This window comes from Pezoporus wallicus, unplaced genomic scaffold (assembly GCF_028554395.1).
Source record: "Pezoporus wallicus isolate ANWC-B61680 ecotype Strahan unplaced genomic scaffold, APGP_CSIRO_Pwel_v1 contig_7545, whole genome shotgun sequence".
Taxonomy (NCBI): domain Eukaryota; kingdom Metazoa; phylum Chordata; class Aves; order Psittaciformes; family Psittacidae; genus Pezoporus; species Pezoporus wallicus.
In genome coordinates this window covers 9,630,879-9,647,181 of record NW_026642398.1, presented here as the reverse complement: position 1 = coordinate 9,647,181, position 16,303 = coordinate 9,630,879, and the positions used below count along the sequence as shown (strand labels likewise).

The 16,303-nt window shown below is 46.6% G+C and overlaps 1 protein-coding gene and 1 non-coding gene across 3 annotated transcripts; one reads left to right on the top strand and one right to left on the bottom strand.

Moving 5' to 3' along the window:
* Positions 1-1,096: 1,096 nt before the first annotated feature.
* TRNAM-CAU (transfer RNA methionine (anticodon CAU)) lies at positions 1,097-1,169 on the bottom strand. The gene has a single exon. It is a non-coding gene; the product is annotated as a tRNA-Met (tRNA).
* Positions 1,170-1,643: 474 nt separating this feature from the next.
* On the top strand, positions 1,644-14,792 carry FAM83A (family with sequence similarity 83 member A). Of its 2 annotated transcripts, XM_057429839.1 has the most exons (6): positions 1,644-1,739; positions 2,845-3,035; positions 3,220-3,823; positions 6,722-6,889; positions 8,850-8,974; positions 13,917-14,792. In XM_057429839.1, exons 3-6 carry the CDS (start codon positions 3,254-3,256, stop codon positions 14,461-14,463), a joined length of 1,410 nt encoding a protein of 469 aa, XP_057285822.1. In that variant the 5' UTR covers positions 1,644-1,739; positions 2,845-3,035; positions 3,220-3,253; the 3' UTR covers positions 14,464-14,792. The 2 variants fall into 2 exon arrangements, with proteins under 2 accessions (XP_057285822.1, XP_057285821.1); XM_057429838.1 differs by lacking the exon at positions 1,644-1,739 and having other exon boundaries at positions 2,126-3,035.
* The last annotated feature ends 1,511 nt before the right edge of the window (positions 14,793-16,303 follow it).

The following is a 16,303-nucleotide window of genomic DNA, read 5'->3' as shown; positions in this document are numbered from 1 at the left end:
ATGAGAAAGAGGGAAGAGGAGATGCTGCTCGGCTGGATTTCACTGGCTAATGCTTATACCAAGAGTAGAACATTACGTGGTGGTACACTAGAAAAGAATGAGGCAGAGTAAAAAAGTGAATCACTCGCAATTGCTACACATGATGCTGATATCAGAGTAGATTTGGCTGTGTAAAAATATGAGGACCTGGAATTTAATTTGTTCTACTTCCCATGGGGGTTGGCTAAAGCTCTTTGGGGCAGCAGTATTGCAGCAGGACTGCTTGTGGTGCCCCATGCGTGTTGAAGCACCATGCTGAGGCCAGACCCAGGCAGTGGCTCTGAACCAGCAGATCTTTATCACATAAAGACTTAAATATGCACCAGTAGTTACTTACCCTCATATTAGCATCCTCTGTGTCTGGAACCAGAAACGGTCACGTTAGTAACAGCCACGTTTCACAGAAATCTCACCAGAACCGTCAGCAGAGCGTGGGGAAGAGGCATCATTTCTTTTCAAAGAGAATAAAACGCAACAGGCAGTGATCGTCTTAGGGAGGCAGAAGTAGCAGCAGATCCTTTTCTAATGACTGTCTTGGAGCTTGCACATGATTATATTTAAAGCGGAAAAATAAACCCACGAAGCTTTTGGCCAGCGCACTGGGCCATATGTTACACACTTAGGTTTGTAAAAGGTTACATTTGTAAATGTACAAAGCAGTGTTCCAGTCAGGCACAGCCTGTACCCTGTTGTGGCTCTGGCAGCCCCTGGTCCATGCCCCTTGCCTGGCTGTGGGGCCCACAGCCCACTGCAGAAGTGGGGCTGACCCCATGCCCAAACACCTCAGTGGGCTTGCAGCTGGTGCGGGTGCGGACAGTCCTGTGCCACAGCACATTTTGAACACTGTAAATTGCAAACATCATCTACATGAACCCAGCATCAAGAAACACAGGCCCCGTGCCCTGAAACTACAGCTTCTCGTATCACTACAGACAGGACAGTGCTGAGGGCTTAAGAGCGCAGTTTTATACAGCTCTGCCGCGCATAAAAGCGAGGTGAGGTGGTCACAGCCCACAGCAGCCCGTCCCACCTCGAGAGTAAAAGAGCTGCCCGCCTTTGCCCCGTGTGAGGATCGAACTCACGACCTTCAGATTATGAGACTGACGCGCTACCTACTGCGCTAACGAGGCGGCTGTATGTTGTTTCGCCCCGCCAGATCTCGACCCGGGGCCTGTCCCAGCTATGGCTGCTGAGAGCCCGGGGGCCGCCTCAGCCCCACACACAAGGGAGAAGGTGTGGGACGGAAGGCATGGCCCAGCGCCGCACGGCACAGCCCTTCCGCCGTGCCGGAGAGCCCCGCGGTGACGGCGTGGTCCTCGGAGTGAGCCTGTGGGACCCCGCAGTTGCAGAGAGGGGCCCTGTGGAAACGGCGTGGGGCTCTGGTGACCGCGGAGCTCCATGGTGACAGTGTGGGAGCCTGTAGTGGCCGTGTGGGAGCCTGTAGTGGCCGTGTGGGACCCCAGGGTGACAATGGGGTGTCCCTGTGGTGTCAGTGAGAGGTCCCATGGTGGCAAGCTCCGGTGGCCCTGCTGTGACCATGGTGGGACACTGGGTGACCAAGTGTGGGACCCCAGGTGACGGGGCCGGGGGGTGACGGCCCTGCTTGGGCCCCGGCAGGCGCTGATCGGCGCTGGCGGGGAGCGATCTTGCCTGTCAGGTTAATGAGGCGGCATCATTCCCGGCATAATTGCGCAGAGCAGGTCAGTGGATAATTAGTGGCTGTTGGCCGCGTCTGACAGCTGTGGGCGGATGTTGGGGGGTGGGGGCACGGGTAGCTCCTAACCCCACACCGGGAGCTCGGGGACGCGCCCTGCCGCCTCCTCTCCTCAGCGCCCCTGTGGGTGCTTCCCGCCCTCTGGATCCGGGAGTAAAATCTGAAGCAGTTCAGACCCTTTTCTCTTTTAATACTTGTCTCCTCCGCTTGCACTGCCCCCTCCTTAGGGCATCTGACATAGACACAGACCCAGAATCTGGGAAACTCTGTGCCTGTGTCATCACTCAGTGCGGCACTGAAGACGTTCATGATCCTGAGCACACTGGTCAGCACCGTTTCCACGCTCAGCAGCTCATAACCCCATGCAAGAACCCTTGAGGCTGACATGCCCCTTGACCCTGCCCTCCCCCGGAGCCGTGGCACACCGGTGCATGGACACAGAGCTACAGAGGGTGAGGACAAACCCAACCTGCGTGAGAAAACTGTGTCACACGTGCCTGTGCGTACAGGCATGCACACAGGTATTTACCGTGCACCTCGGGCAGGGAGCCTTCCCACCCTGCTCTCCTCACCCCCACACACTCATACCGGCCGGCCTGGCTCCCCGGGGCGCTGTGCCTCGCACCCCGCTGCGAACTGCGCCTCTGTCCTGCTAATGACACAGCAGCCGAGCTGCCACAGGGACAACGTGACTCCAGGAGCTGCAGCCTGGGAAGGAGAAAAAAACACACAACCAGCCAACCAGCCCTAAATGTGCACAATCAAGTGATGAGTGTTTGTATTTCTGATGCTTTGAGGCCAGCTCACAACCCTCCCTCCGTGTATTATTCAGGATGTTTGGGAAGGGGTATTTTTCTTTTAATAGGATGGCGTAGTCACAAAGCTTTAAAGAAATAAATGAGTGAATCGCCTATGGTAATAGCAACATACTATGAACGGGGCACAGTGACGAAGTTCAAGTCTATTTTTAAGCATGCCTGGTAGCATGTAGGTGCAGACAAGAGCCCGTACCCCTTTCTGCTTCTCTGAAGCTATGGACATGGCTGTTGTCTCTGTCCCAGTTCAACGTCAGAGTTGTTTTTGCTCCCTAGCGAATACTATGGGAAGACAGAGAAGCCTCGAGCTGTTTTGAAGATTATGCAACGATGCTTAGGAGCCTACCTGCTTTTGCTTGAGTGCTTTCCTCGCTCACATCGCACAGGATGCGACAGGAAGAGAAGTACAACCGAATCGGACGGCCCTGGTGATTGGACTCGAATCTATCCTATGCCCTGGAGGTGAGGTGGGTACCTGTCAGATAAGCAATCTAATCAGTTTTGCTCTTGTGCCCTATCTGGAAACAGATTGTGGCTGAAGTACACCACTTGAGAACTGAGCTTCTGGTTTTTTTAAAGGTAATTGTACCAAGGAAATCGGGGAGTGTGCATTTGTCTGAGGTAATTAGATCTCTTTATTTTTATTCATAGTTAATTCCTTCAGCCGAGGTGATTTCACGCCACAATGCAGTGTCTAAACAAGGACGATTGGGCTGCCTACCCCGTGCATATGCATGCTGCCTCCCCGGCAGATCTTCTGCGACAAAGAGCCATGAGCAACCCCAGACACTTGGGCAAGATAAGGAAAAGGCTGGAGGATATCAAGAGCCAGTCCTCAAAGCTGACAAAAGCGGATTTCAGCCACAATGAAAGCATAAGGTTGGCCACTGATGCCTTTCTGGATGGTGGGACAGACTCTTACCTGGAAACTTTACACAAGGAAGGCGAGGTAGATTTCCTCTCCTCAGTGGAAGCTCAGTACATCAAGGATAATGCCAGGGAGTCCTATTATGCGGAGGAGTCCCTGGCCACCGACGGGGCGGCTGCGCCAAAGCAGAACTATGCTGGGTCACTCCCTTCAGGGACCTACTTCCCCACCATTTCTGACAGCAGCGAGCCAGCCCTGCTGCACACATGGATTACAGCAGACAAGCCCTATTTGAAGGAAAAATCCACTGCCACTGTGTATTTCCAGACAGAGAAGAACAACAACATCAGAGACATCATACGCCGGTACATCAACAAAACCACTCAGGTACAGAGAGAATTGCTGTTTCCTCTGCACTCAGTTGTATTAAAAAAGATCATGTAAACAGGGTGTTTGATCTGAGCCAGCCCTTTGCATTGTAGTATAGCTTTGCTCTAGAAAGTGGCTGTAAAGAGCCTGTTGTTGAACACAGGCAATACTGCTTTTTTTCTTTTATAGTCATACCTACACCTTTTTATGTTGGTGACTTCAGGGAAAAAAAGCATTCCCTCTCCTTTTAAACTCACATTAACCTGGCAGAGCATATGTCCTGTAGAAAGGGCAGCTGGCCTCTATTCCCTCTTGTGCATCACCAGCAAGATGAGCTCCATTCAGCCCGCTCCACCAGTAATGAGAATTAAGCTAAAGTGAGCTCTGAGCCATTAGCAGTTGTTCATGGGGATCCATGTGGGATGTGGATGAAGGGGAGTCCAGAGAAGGGCGTGTGTGCCTGGTGTGCCAGCAGCCATCCCCAGAGTAAGGCTGGGAATGGTCTTTCAGGGAAAAGACCTTTCATCCATAATATGCTGTCAGTGTCACTAAAAATGCCATATGGGCTCCGTATGAAAACTGCAGCGTAACTTGGTACATGGGGAAGGTGCAGATCATGCCCCTGATGACAGACAGATGATGGGGGGCTGCAGAGAAGTGCCACATCAAGCCAGGGTGTCCACACATTGGGAAAACAGAAGCTGAGCAGCTGGAGGGGGACAAAAAGCTTCTGTCTTGTGTGTGCTGGCAGTTCCCTGTTTTCCCGGAAAAAACTATTTGACATTGCAGGGCTGTGTTTATGATCATCTGGGAGGTTTCCTCATGGATAAACTTGAGATGTCACTAGCAGTTTTACCGGGGAATGGCCAGGAACAAAACCAGGCTGTAGTTCCCGCTGTCCAGCACAGGCTGCAGAGCCCACTGCAGTTGCGAACTTTCACTGTGTTATTCTCCTGCAAGGGCAAGTGCTGGGTCTGATGATGAGTGTAATGGCAGGGGAGAAGAATCCCCACTGGCAACTGCCCTGTCAAAGGCTACAAGTGCTCGGCACATCAGAGGAATTATAGATTAGTCATTTGAAGTTACAGCATCAGGAAGATACAGTAGCAGGAGAAATGTCTCTGGAATAATAAAATAAGCACCAGGTAAAGTATCAACCCAGGCTGATTTTCTGTCCCAAGAGGAGAAAACTTGTAGGGAAAAGGTGAGAAATGGAATATAAATCCATGGTTCTCATGACCTTCTTAACCATCTAATTTACATTACAAGAGGGTGCCGAGGCAACACTTACTCACTGTATAAATTTGGCAGCTGTTTTTTGAGTACAGTTTTTCAACGGCAGCATGGCTTAATGAGTATCTGATATGGGCCCATCCTGGGTAGCCTAGGATTTGATATATCCATTAACAATTTACACAACAGAATAAAGATTGTGTTTGGGAATGATATCAAACTAGTGAGTAGTTACTATAATCTTAACACATTTGTGGAATAGGTAGAAATCCTGAAATGAAATTCAGGCAAAAGCAGCAGGAAGTTCTGCAAGTGAAAGAGGAAAATCAGGTGCAGAAATACAAATTGGAAATAGCTGGTGCAAAAGCAGTGCTGGAGAGGGTGCTCTGGGGCTACAGTGAGGCTTGATGCAGGACTGTGCTGTTTAGAAAGACAAGGTGAGTCAGCAGGAAAAGCAGATGTGAGATACTGGACATACTTATGCCGCTTACCTGGCCTTGGCAAGGCCCTTTCTGAAGCACCATGCTTTGGCAGCAGGAGAAAGGTGTGGGATCGTCAGCTCTCCATGAATAATTTGGCTTGCCTGAACAGGATGCTGGCCACACAGGATGTGCTTGGTCTTGTAGCATTTCCATTGGTGGCAAAGGGAAAAAGCTTGCTGGCAGGTGTAGGAAGAGGCTTTGGAGTAAGATTCAGAGCAAGCTGGAAATAAACAGTAAGACAGATCTGCAGAGACACTGTAAAGTTTGTTTTGATTGAAGGTAATATCCTGTGAGTGCAATTAGCAAGAGTTCTCTTTTGCATCAGTGGAGGAATAGGCACCTTCTAAAGATAAGTAAGGTATCAGCTGGGCTGAATTGCCCTGGGGAGATGTCCTTTTCTTTGGACAACAGTAGACATCAATGAAGACCACCAGTACCTTCGAGAGGCCATGCCCAATACTGAACATAGGGGCTGGAGCATGAAGGTGGGTTTATATCACATTTACAGTTCCCTGGATCCACACTGGCTGAAGGCTGTGCATTTAAGTAGCTGGCAGGGCTTTTATGCCCAGTCCTGAGACTTTTACACACTGTCGTGCCAGCTGTGACTTTGGAAGCATGGATGCATGGCTACAGTGAAACAGTTTATAGGTCAGTATTAACAAAAGAAAAACCAGAACCCAAACAGATGGAGCTGTTGCAGTCCATCACCCCACCCAACAACAGAGTGGGGATTTACAGCCAGGACCCTTCCAGGTATAAGTACTAACAGAAAGCGTGATGCAGTGATTCTTGCTGAATGCATGTGGCTCACAAAAGCTAGTCAGCCATTTGACACAGGCTACAGTCTCTTATTTTAACTACGTCCTTGTTATTCCCCGATTAGGGTTTCAGTATTGTTCCTAGTGCTTTAATCTCACCTGCGAATTCATAGGTCATCTTGTGTTTTATGATTAAAAGAGCTTAACTGAAGTGCGTAAGTTGTGTGTTATATTGGCTTTAGATGAGCAATAAAACAAAGCAGCAACGTGTCTCATTGATTTCCTGATTCAGGCACTTAGGGAGAAAACCAGAAGAAATATCCTCTGAAGATGTCTCTTGGTGGTAATATGATTTTCAACCAAATAAACTACATTTCAGTGGCCTCACAGATGACCTTACATAAATCAGGCCTCGTAATGCCTCTGCTGTTTTTCCCTAGGTGCTAGCTATCGTGATGGATGTGTTCACAGACACTGAGATTTTCTGTGACCTCCTGGAGGCAGCCAACAAGCGCATGGTGTTTGTCTACCTGTTGCTTGATCACGGCAGTATCAATCTCTTCTCGGAGATGTGCGACAAGTTGCAAATTTCTGAGGATCTCTTCAAGGTACTGTGGCTTTGTGAAGCGTTCAGGCTCAGATTCAGCTGCACAACTTTAGGCACTCTGAGCTACAAGCGTGGTTATGGGAGGGTAGGTCCACCTTGTAATTAAAAGGGAGCGAGGGATTTCCAGAGGTAGGGTTAGTGCACCTAATTCCTCTCTGAGGAAGCCTCCATTTTCCCATGGATGTTATAAGAATGTAAAGCATTTCCATAGGTCCTTAGATGAACCTAATCTAGGCTCTGAAGTCTTAAAACAGAGCTTAAGTCCCTAGTAGAGCTGTCTAACATTACAACTAGTTATCTAGCATTACAACTGCTTCTGTTTAATTACTGTGCTGTAGCTATGGTCTGGCAGTGCTGGTAGCAGGCACATAAACCATTTTGCATGGCAGTACCTTGATTGCACTAAGTGGTTTCTTATAAAACATGTTGAAGATCTGTTTTAAAGATCACACCTCAAATTTAGCTGGCTGTTAGCTTAGTCCAACTTTGCCTCTGCCAGAATCAACCATAGGATCATATCTGCCAGAGGAAACTGACCTTAAACTTCCTAGGGACCATTTCAACTGTTGCATAGATGCTGTAGGGCACCTGTGGCATCTTTGTGAGGATGGCTGATGTCTCAGAGGCAACAGACTTCTGGAATAGCAGCTGGAGGGCAGGCAATAGACCTGAGAGCATCTTACGTGCACCAGACACTTATGTTTCAACAGCTGAATTCCTCCCCAGATGTATAAAGAAACTGAAATTAATAAAACATGCTCATAACAGTGCTTGCATGTCTGTAAACACCCACTCCTTAGGAAGGACAAGCCTGTGCTATTTATTGTAAGTATGCTGCTGCAATACACAGGCTTCAATGATGCATGAGCCAAATCCTTGGTGCCACTCATTTACTAAGGCTCTGCAATGTGTTGTGTGGACAGCAGAGTCAGATCTGCGTGCCTGGCTTGCCTTAAGTGCACTTGCTGACGTACAGGGACAGTGAAGAGCATTGCATGGACCTCTCCACTCACACATGTTCTTGCATCAGATCCTGCAGATCCTCCCAAGTGGACAGGGAGAGCAGAGGTTTTGCCCTGCTTTATTGTGCCATAACTGATGTAAAACAAAAAAGCTTACAGCTAGAGCAAGTGTTGCTGGAGTGTCAGCAGAGGTTATGGACTGTTCAGCTATGGACACTTCTCACATCAGTTATCATTACACAGCACAAGTTTATATTGCAGGTCGAAGGAGGTGATCCTGCCCCGATACTCTGCTCTCGTGAGACCTCACTTGGAGTATTGTGTGCAGTTCTGGTGTCCTCAACATAAAAAGGACATGGAACTGTTGGAACAATTCCAGAGGAGGGCTGCGAGGATGATCAGGGGACTGGAGCACCTCCTGTATGAAGATAGGCTGAGAAAGTTGGGGCTGTTCAGCCTGGAGAAGAGAAGGCTGCGTGGAGACCTCATAGTAGCCTTCCAATATCTGAAGGGGGCCTATAAGGACACTGGAGAGGGACTCTTCATTAGGGACTGTAGTGGTAGGACAAGGGGTTCTTTACTGTGAGGGTGGTGAGGCACTGGAATGGGTTGCCCAGGAAAGCTGTGAATGCTCCATCCTTGGCGGTGCTCAAGGCCAGGTTGGACAGAGCCTTGGGTGACATGGTTTAGCGTGAGGTGTCCCTGCCCATACAGGGGGGTTCAACTTGATGATCTTAAGATCCATTCAAACCCTAACTATTCTATGATTCTATGATTCTATATTCCTCTTGAAAGAAGTAACCCTGGGGCAGGTAAGAGAGTTTGGCTGGGTTTCCTCTAGCCCCAAATCTTCAAATATGACATTAGAGAGACCATAAAGATCTCATAACAGACACTGGGGAAGTGAAGAGCTAAGGGGAGTAGTAAATCTCCCTTTCCTTTGGAGATTTACTATGAAAACAAATGTCATCCACTCCTTTCCTTTTTCTTTATTTGCAGAACATCTCAGTGCGCAGCGTTACTGGAGAGGTTTACTGTGCCAAATCAGGCAGGAAATTCTCGGGACAAATACGAGAAAAATTCCTTATCTCTGACTGGAAATATGTGCTCTCTGGCTCTTACAGGTGAGATAAACCATTGCAGTTCATGGCTGGCTGTTCCTTCATGATTTGGAATATTCCTTCACCAAAAAAGTGCCATGGAAGTTTTTGGATGGGTGATGTTGTTTTTTTGAACAAAACTCCCTCATGTTTTCCATTTCTCAATAATCCATTTAATTTGCTTTAAAGCTGATGTTAGCTTTTTATGGAGCCTGGTATTTAATGTAAAGGTTTAGAAACTGGAGTAAACAGCTGGTGCATCCCTGGAGCAGCACTAGGAATGTGTAGAGCTCAGTATCATGCTTTTCTCATTGTTTGGGTCCTCAAATGCTGTGATCACGAGACATGATAGACTTCCATCTCCCTCAGGATTCCTTAATGTAGCATATGTCACTCAGTTTATCTGAGGATTTGTTCTCCATGTGACAAGTTTAGTGATTAAAGGTAAAACAGAAACACTTCAGAGATTTACTGTTTTTTCTTGTGTTTCATTAACAGGTAGGCAGTGTGTGTCTACATGACTGTTGTACCTTCCCTTTTGTTTCCTCAGTTTGTGAGCTGAGTCTCTAACTCTCCACTTTTGGGCTGCTATAATTATTTCAGGTAGAGGACGTTGCACCTCAACAATAGGGTTTTAAATTCAAGTCCAAAATCCTCCAGTCAGGGAATTTGAGGAGACGGAGCTTGCATCAAATAAAGTTCTTAAGCCTCATGGCTACATAGATAAGCTTCACAAATGACTGTGTCCTGGAAATCCACATACAAAAATACAAGAAGTGATTATTTAATTAAAAGGATGAGATTATTTTTTCTTAATCCCAGTTTATGATTTGGAAGCTTAAACGCCTCTGGTGTGATAAAACTGTGGCACGGGAAGATGCCGTAACTACCATACCAGAGGTGAAAGTGAATACATGGCATTAGAGTAGGCTGCAGGAACTCAGCTGTCCAGAGGTGGGCATCCAGTTTTTGTCCAGTTTCCAAATGAACCCTCAAACAAAAATGAGTGAATACTCAGTGATTTCCTATCGGGTGCTCTGCAGTTTTCTTGGTATTTCAGTTTTTTTTCAGTCCCTCACCAAAAATGTGTAGAAATGCAACAGCAGATTTAGAGAGGAGAAGTAAGGGATGTGTGGGAGAAGAGGGACACAACAAGATCTGTTTTATTGAGCTTCCTTTTGGCTTCTCTTTCAATCCTGAAAAAGAAAAACCCTTGAAGTCCTGTGCAGTCACTTCTGCCATTCATTCTCTACTGCTGTTGCAGTATCCTCTAACCTCAAGAGCCTTGTCAAATTAAATAATCCCCTATCCAACAAGTAAGCAGAGATGGTGGTGAGGAACAAATCTATACACTATTTAATTTCAGCATGCCCAGCACTAGTTTGCAGATTCACATGGGTTATGGCTGGCTGTCAGTACGTGGCATTTCTGTAGGCTTGCTAGCTCTCACTTTATCAATCTGAAGGTTTTCTGTTATCCCTGAACCTTATGCACCAGCTGCTGCAGAACAAGAATGACATTGAATAAAACAGTCTCAAACTCTTCTGCAATGCATTTATTGGAAATCAAACTGGAACAGATCTTAAATCTTAAAGCAAAAGATCTTTAAACTACTGTAACAGCAAATTTAATCAGTGCTGTGCTCTTCATGACTTTGTAGTATCAGTGAGGGGAATAGGCTGAGGAAATAAAACAGCCCTTTAGGACACTGCTCCACAAGGGACCCTGGCTCACTGCCCACCTGTCTGAGGACAAACTATATTTGCCTAATGGACAACAAAGGGGACTGAAGCTGGCAACTAGTTAGAGGCAAAGGAAACACCAAGTCTGTGGCATCTCCTGCTCTGGAGTTGGTTTTAAAACCACATTAAAAAGCTGTTGCTTGGGTCAGTGTGGGTAAGTGTGGTCCTGCTGCACAGGGCAGACCAGAGCTGGGAAGCTTCTGAAGGCTGTTCCACTCATGCGTCTGCACAAGTGGAGGCATGAGCGAGTGTTTTAAGTTACAGCTTTTCCTCTGTTTTTTTACTGGCAATGTCTGTGGTGTGGGATTTGGATGCAGTATTTCTTTTTGCTGTCCATCCTATATAACTGTTATTCCATTTTCTTTAATTAATTGGAGTTAGTGCATGAACTCTGCTCCTAAAGAAGGCAAAATGGGAGCAGAAGAAAGCACAGGACTTGGTCGTCAGGGGCAGCTGAGACACTCTGAAAGCCTCAGAGGCCAGCATCTAACATCTAACACTGTGGTGCTCTGCTGAAAGCCTCAGTTCAGGTGGCACAGGTTTCTCATAACGAGGTTATCCCACCAGCAGGCAACACTAAGGTGTAGGTTAATTCAAACCTGGGCTCAGCTGAAAACCCCACTCCTTCAGTTTCAGACTGAATGTGTGTAACTGCATGTTGCTGTAGTGCTGTAGACACACGGGATGGGTGTGTCCCTAATAACTGCAGCTGCAGTAGTGCAGAGGGGAAAAAACAAGTCCAGAACAAATGGAGATTGGACAGGAGAGGTGGGGTTTGATTCAGACCATCTTGAATGACAGGATCCAGAACAGCAGATAGGTTTGGGGACAAAGAGGAAAGGCATCTGAGATGTATCTGTCAATGACTGAATTTGTGATACAGCTTTTTCCCAAAGCTGGGCTGGACCTCTTTGTACCTTCTCTCCTTTCTGATGTGCTTCACTCAGAGAGGTCTGGTAGAAAAATGATCCTTATGGGCAGATAGTGACAAAAACAGACTTCTGTGAGCCTTTCCCAGAAGAGCACTTGGAATTGTTAACTAAGGAGCAAAACAGGGCCTAAAACCTAACCAATTAATTAATTCCTCCTAAAATGAAGCCAGTGGAAATCTGTGAAGTCTTTATTTCAGGCTCCTCTTTGTTCTCCAGCAAAGAGCACAGCATGTAAATTGCTGTGACTCACTACAAGTCCTAAGTTTGTCTAAAATCACACAGGTCTCACCTCGTTACTTTGCAACTGACCCATTGCCACCAGCCCATTGAGAATATTTGGGCTGTTGATTGGATCCAGCTTTCTCAGATCACAAGGGTTATGGATAAGGTCAATGAGCCACAGATGAGTATCTGTCTGCCAGGTACTCCAGGAAGTTACCCTGCAGTGAACTATCAGAATTGGGCTCAACAGGTTTTTCCTTTGATTTTGTGGGGTTTTTAAAAGCCATTTATAAGTGTAATTAATTTTTATTTATCTCTAAATTTTCTTTTGTAAACTAGCTATATTTCTAGCACATCATGTGTAAACCTGCCACTCCACACCTCAGCCCTTTCATGAGATCATAACCTTCAGTGAAGATATCCCAGACTAACTGTGTGTGGTTTTGTATTTGGTCCTAGCTTATTATCTCCTGAACAGTCAGACAAAGGACATGCAATGGTTTAGAGAGTGCTTCTTGGTGAATACAGGCAATAGTGAGCTGGCACAGCAGATGTTACTCACGCAGCAGGGAGTTAGCTTTCTAGGCTGTTCACCTTGGTTCCCAAGGTTTTGTCCATACCTAGACTGATTTGAACAAACTGGATGAGGAGAAGCTGTATTCTGGTAACTTACTGTATATTTTCATGTCCAGTCATAAAATGTACAGTGTATACTGTAGGGGTGGCTGGTGGCATTGAACTAGTGATTTCTTCACTCCTTCACTTGCTCCTGAACCATCAGTGTAAAACCACTGTGTGCCCCAAACCCAGCCCAGTGTAAGAATGCTCTGAATGGGCAGATATAAATCCTCTGGCTTTGCTCCCTGAGCATCAGCTCAGGCTGTCAGTCCCACTGAGCTTCATAGGCCTTTTGTCAAAACATGACAAACACAAGATGTGAAGTGCACACACCTACAGCCAAATCCTTGTGCAAATCCAGCGTAGCTAATGAAGTCATGCAGGAATAACCTGGGCAGAGTTTGGCAACACAGAATAACCTCAGGCTTGAAACACGGAATAACCTCAGGTTTGAAACACAGGGTAACCTTGGGTTTGAGTTCAGTGCTGCTCTGTATCCTCTGCTGCACAGCTCGAGCCCCATCAGCTCAGGGAGTAATTACATTTCATTCTCTCAACTGTGCTCATTTTATTGCTGCTGCTCTGACAAGGCAGCCTGCACACCACAATCAAGCTGGTTTGTGGTTTGGTAAAAGAGCATGAATTTATGTTTGCCAAGTGGATTAGGGAAGCACATAAAAGAAAAATCATTTAAAAGCTGTGGGGTATCCTCACATGTGTCTCTGGACTACCAGAATGAAAACTACTGCAGTGCTTTTCCCTTACTTTATAGCGAAGTAGTAGTTTTATTGTTGGACAGGCTGTAGGAAATGTTTGTAACTTCATTTTCTCTGTAGTGAAGAAAATGAGCATTTGCCAGGTATGGCGGTTTGTTCTGTGGAAGTGGATGTAACAGGAAGGTTGAGTCTTTACGTGTTTCTCTTGACCAGTGCAGAAAAAGTATGGCAACACGGAAACGACAGGTGGTTATTTGCACTAATCTGTCTAACGTCAGTTTGGAGTGGTGAGAGTTACACCTGGCACTGCAGGGAAGGTACAATGTATGTGTATGCAGATAAGACATGGTAAGAGCTGACTTTAAGCATTGTGCATGGAAGAGGTACCCAGAAGTGGGGTCTGAACTCCTTTCCATGGAACAGACACCCAAACCTTGCGTTCTTTACCTGACTTTTAGACCCGCAGTGCATCTGGATCACCGCTCGCTTTAGGACATTGTATAACTTGACAAGGGTTCTGGAAGGCTTAGGGGCAGCTGCACTAACAAAGGTTGATCCGAGCCAAAGAGCACTGATGTGAACTGACCTGAAATTTAACTGTGACACCATCTTCATGCTGTGTTTAGGCAAGAACTTCAGCAGTAAAGCACGTTTGCCTTTCGCACCACCCCTGCAGGGATGCCCAGTCCTTAGTGGCTGATGTTAACGCTGTCCCTTACCTTGTCCCTTCCTCCAGCTTCACGTGGTTATGTGGCCAGGTTCACCGCAACCTCCTCTCCAAGTTCACGGGTCAAGTTGTGGAGCTGTTTGATGAAGAGTTCCGACACCTTTACGCCCTCTCCAAGCCCGTGAGGGGCCCGAACTCTCCGCCGCGCACCATGCCCTTCCTGTTCAATAGGAGCTGGGCCCCTCAGCGCAGCCTCCCCTGCAGCAACGAGGAAAACACCAACACTCTGTCTGATCCCTTCAGCAGCCTCTCCAATGGCAGCACCCACCAGAACAAGCAAAATCCAACAGCTCTCATATTCAGCAGCAACTTAGCCCCACAGTCACCTCTGCATAGAGTTAATTCCTTCCACAACTATGTCTCATTCACACCCTCATCACCACAAAAGGCCATCCAGGGTAACTACTACCAGCCACCCTATGTGGCTGATAACTCCGCAGTGCTGTATAACAACATGAACGTTTACAGGCCTATAAGACTTAGACAAGAGGAACCAAATAGGACAGGGTTAAGCTCACCCTGGAGATGCCTCCACCAAGCTAACCTGTTTACATAATAACCACCTCGGTTTGAATTGCAAGTAAGCCTAGTGAGGACCTGTTTAGCAATCGCTCCTGTACTGATGAATATAGAAATTCTATATAATACAAAATGAGGATGATTTCAAGCCTCCTGTTTTGTTTTGCTGCTTATGGATGCTTCGTTTCCCTAATTAAAAAGCCAAGCCTTGCTAATGTGTAAACCTTGGGTGCATCATGACCCTAGGAAGAACACATCTAAATAATGCTGCTCATAGTGCAACGCTGCTGCCGCCTATCCCCTGCCCTCGGTAGCATACCTGTGTAGCAGTAGATTTAGGTGGTCACTGTTTTTCAGGTGGCCAGGCATGGGGTGAGGCACAGCTGAAGGCTCGGTTACACAGCAAACCATGGCGGCACTGGCAGCAGCAGCAGTCTACTACCTCCGTGCTGTCATCGCACCTTGATTTTGGAGGACTCCTGAGGGCTGATGGGGAAGGAGTTTGTTCTTCTGCACTGCCCGAGGTACATCAGCAAGGACAGCTCTTGGTGAGGTTTTAGGACGGGGTCTGTGAACACAAGCCCGGCAGTTCGGGTTATGTCTTGCAGCTCACTTCCACTCTGTGCCTTCAGCTCACTTTGTTACCACCTCCAATCCCACCAGCTCAGAGCAGTTTTCCTTATTGCAGAGTAGCTATCTAGATCCAGACTGGAAAATGAAGCTGAGTGAAGAAGCAAAGTCCTACAAGTAACACACCAGGACTGAGTTCCACAATTCATTTAATAGCACATGGATATTAGAAATCCTCTCAATGGTCATTTGACTGAACATTAAATTAGAGATAATAGCACTTTATTTCAGAGATTTTTGAGGTTTCTAATGTTTAAAGAGAAGCTGGGTGCCTGTAATGCCCACTGAATACAGTTACAGAGGGAATTACAGAGGTGCAGCAGCTTGAATCAAACCACAGAAACTTTCTGTCAAATAATCCATGAAAACGAAGGAAGCGTCTGTAAGTGAAAGGCAAAAAATAGGAAAAAAATTCCTGAAACAAAGGATTTCCACCCAAATCTCGTAGTTAGATGCCTCACATCCATTGATCTGTCAGTAGATTATTTTTTACACCTACTTTATATCATTTTTCATCTGACTCCAACAGAAAACAGGAACCAAAACACATTTGCACATCTGGCCCATTTCCTTTCACTTCTCACCTGCTCAAGGAAGGCAGTTCCTGAGGCTGTGGGTGATGACTATTGTATGCAGCAGCGAGGTCTCAGGCGCGGACAGTTTCTCTTCCTTGGAAGAGCAATCATTTTGAAAGCATGACAGTAACATTTGCAGAACATCATAAGAGGAACAGGATGGGCACTTCCTGCTCTAGCTTTGGTGTGCATGGGTTTACTTCTGAGATCAAATATTGGAGTCCAGAGTAACAATAAACTACTGCATATAGTTGTAAATTCTGTACATAGTGACACTTTTTAGATTTCTTGGGAAGAAGGGGAAGTTGATTTTCATTCCTGTGACAGTTCTACTTCAGTATCTAAATATGGCAAGCATTCAAATAAAAGAGACTTTCATTAAAACCCCTTTGAGAATCATTTTGTTTCTTCATGTTCTCTTGACTCGTGCACCTCACTCTCTTCTCTTCCAAAAGCAAAATGAGTTCCAGTCAGAGCCCAGGTGAAGAGGAAACACATTTTGTTTCTTCTGAAATCAACAGGAACAGAATTAAACAGATGGGTCCCCTCAGCCTAATTAAGATTCTTCTTTGAAACTTGGCTCAGTTCACTGATCCTCCTGTGGCCCAACTGGTGGTGGCATGGAGAGGGATATGGGGAGAAGTTTGCAGACCACTGCCACTGAAGCCTTAA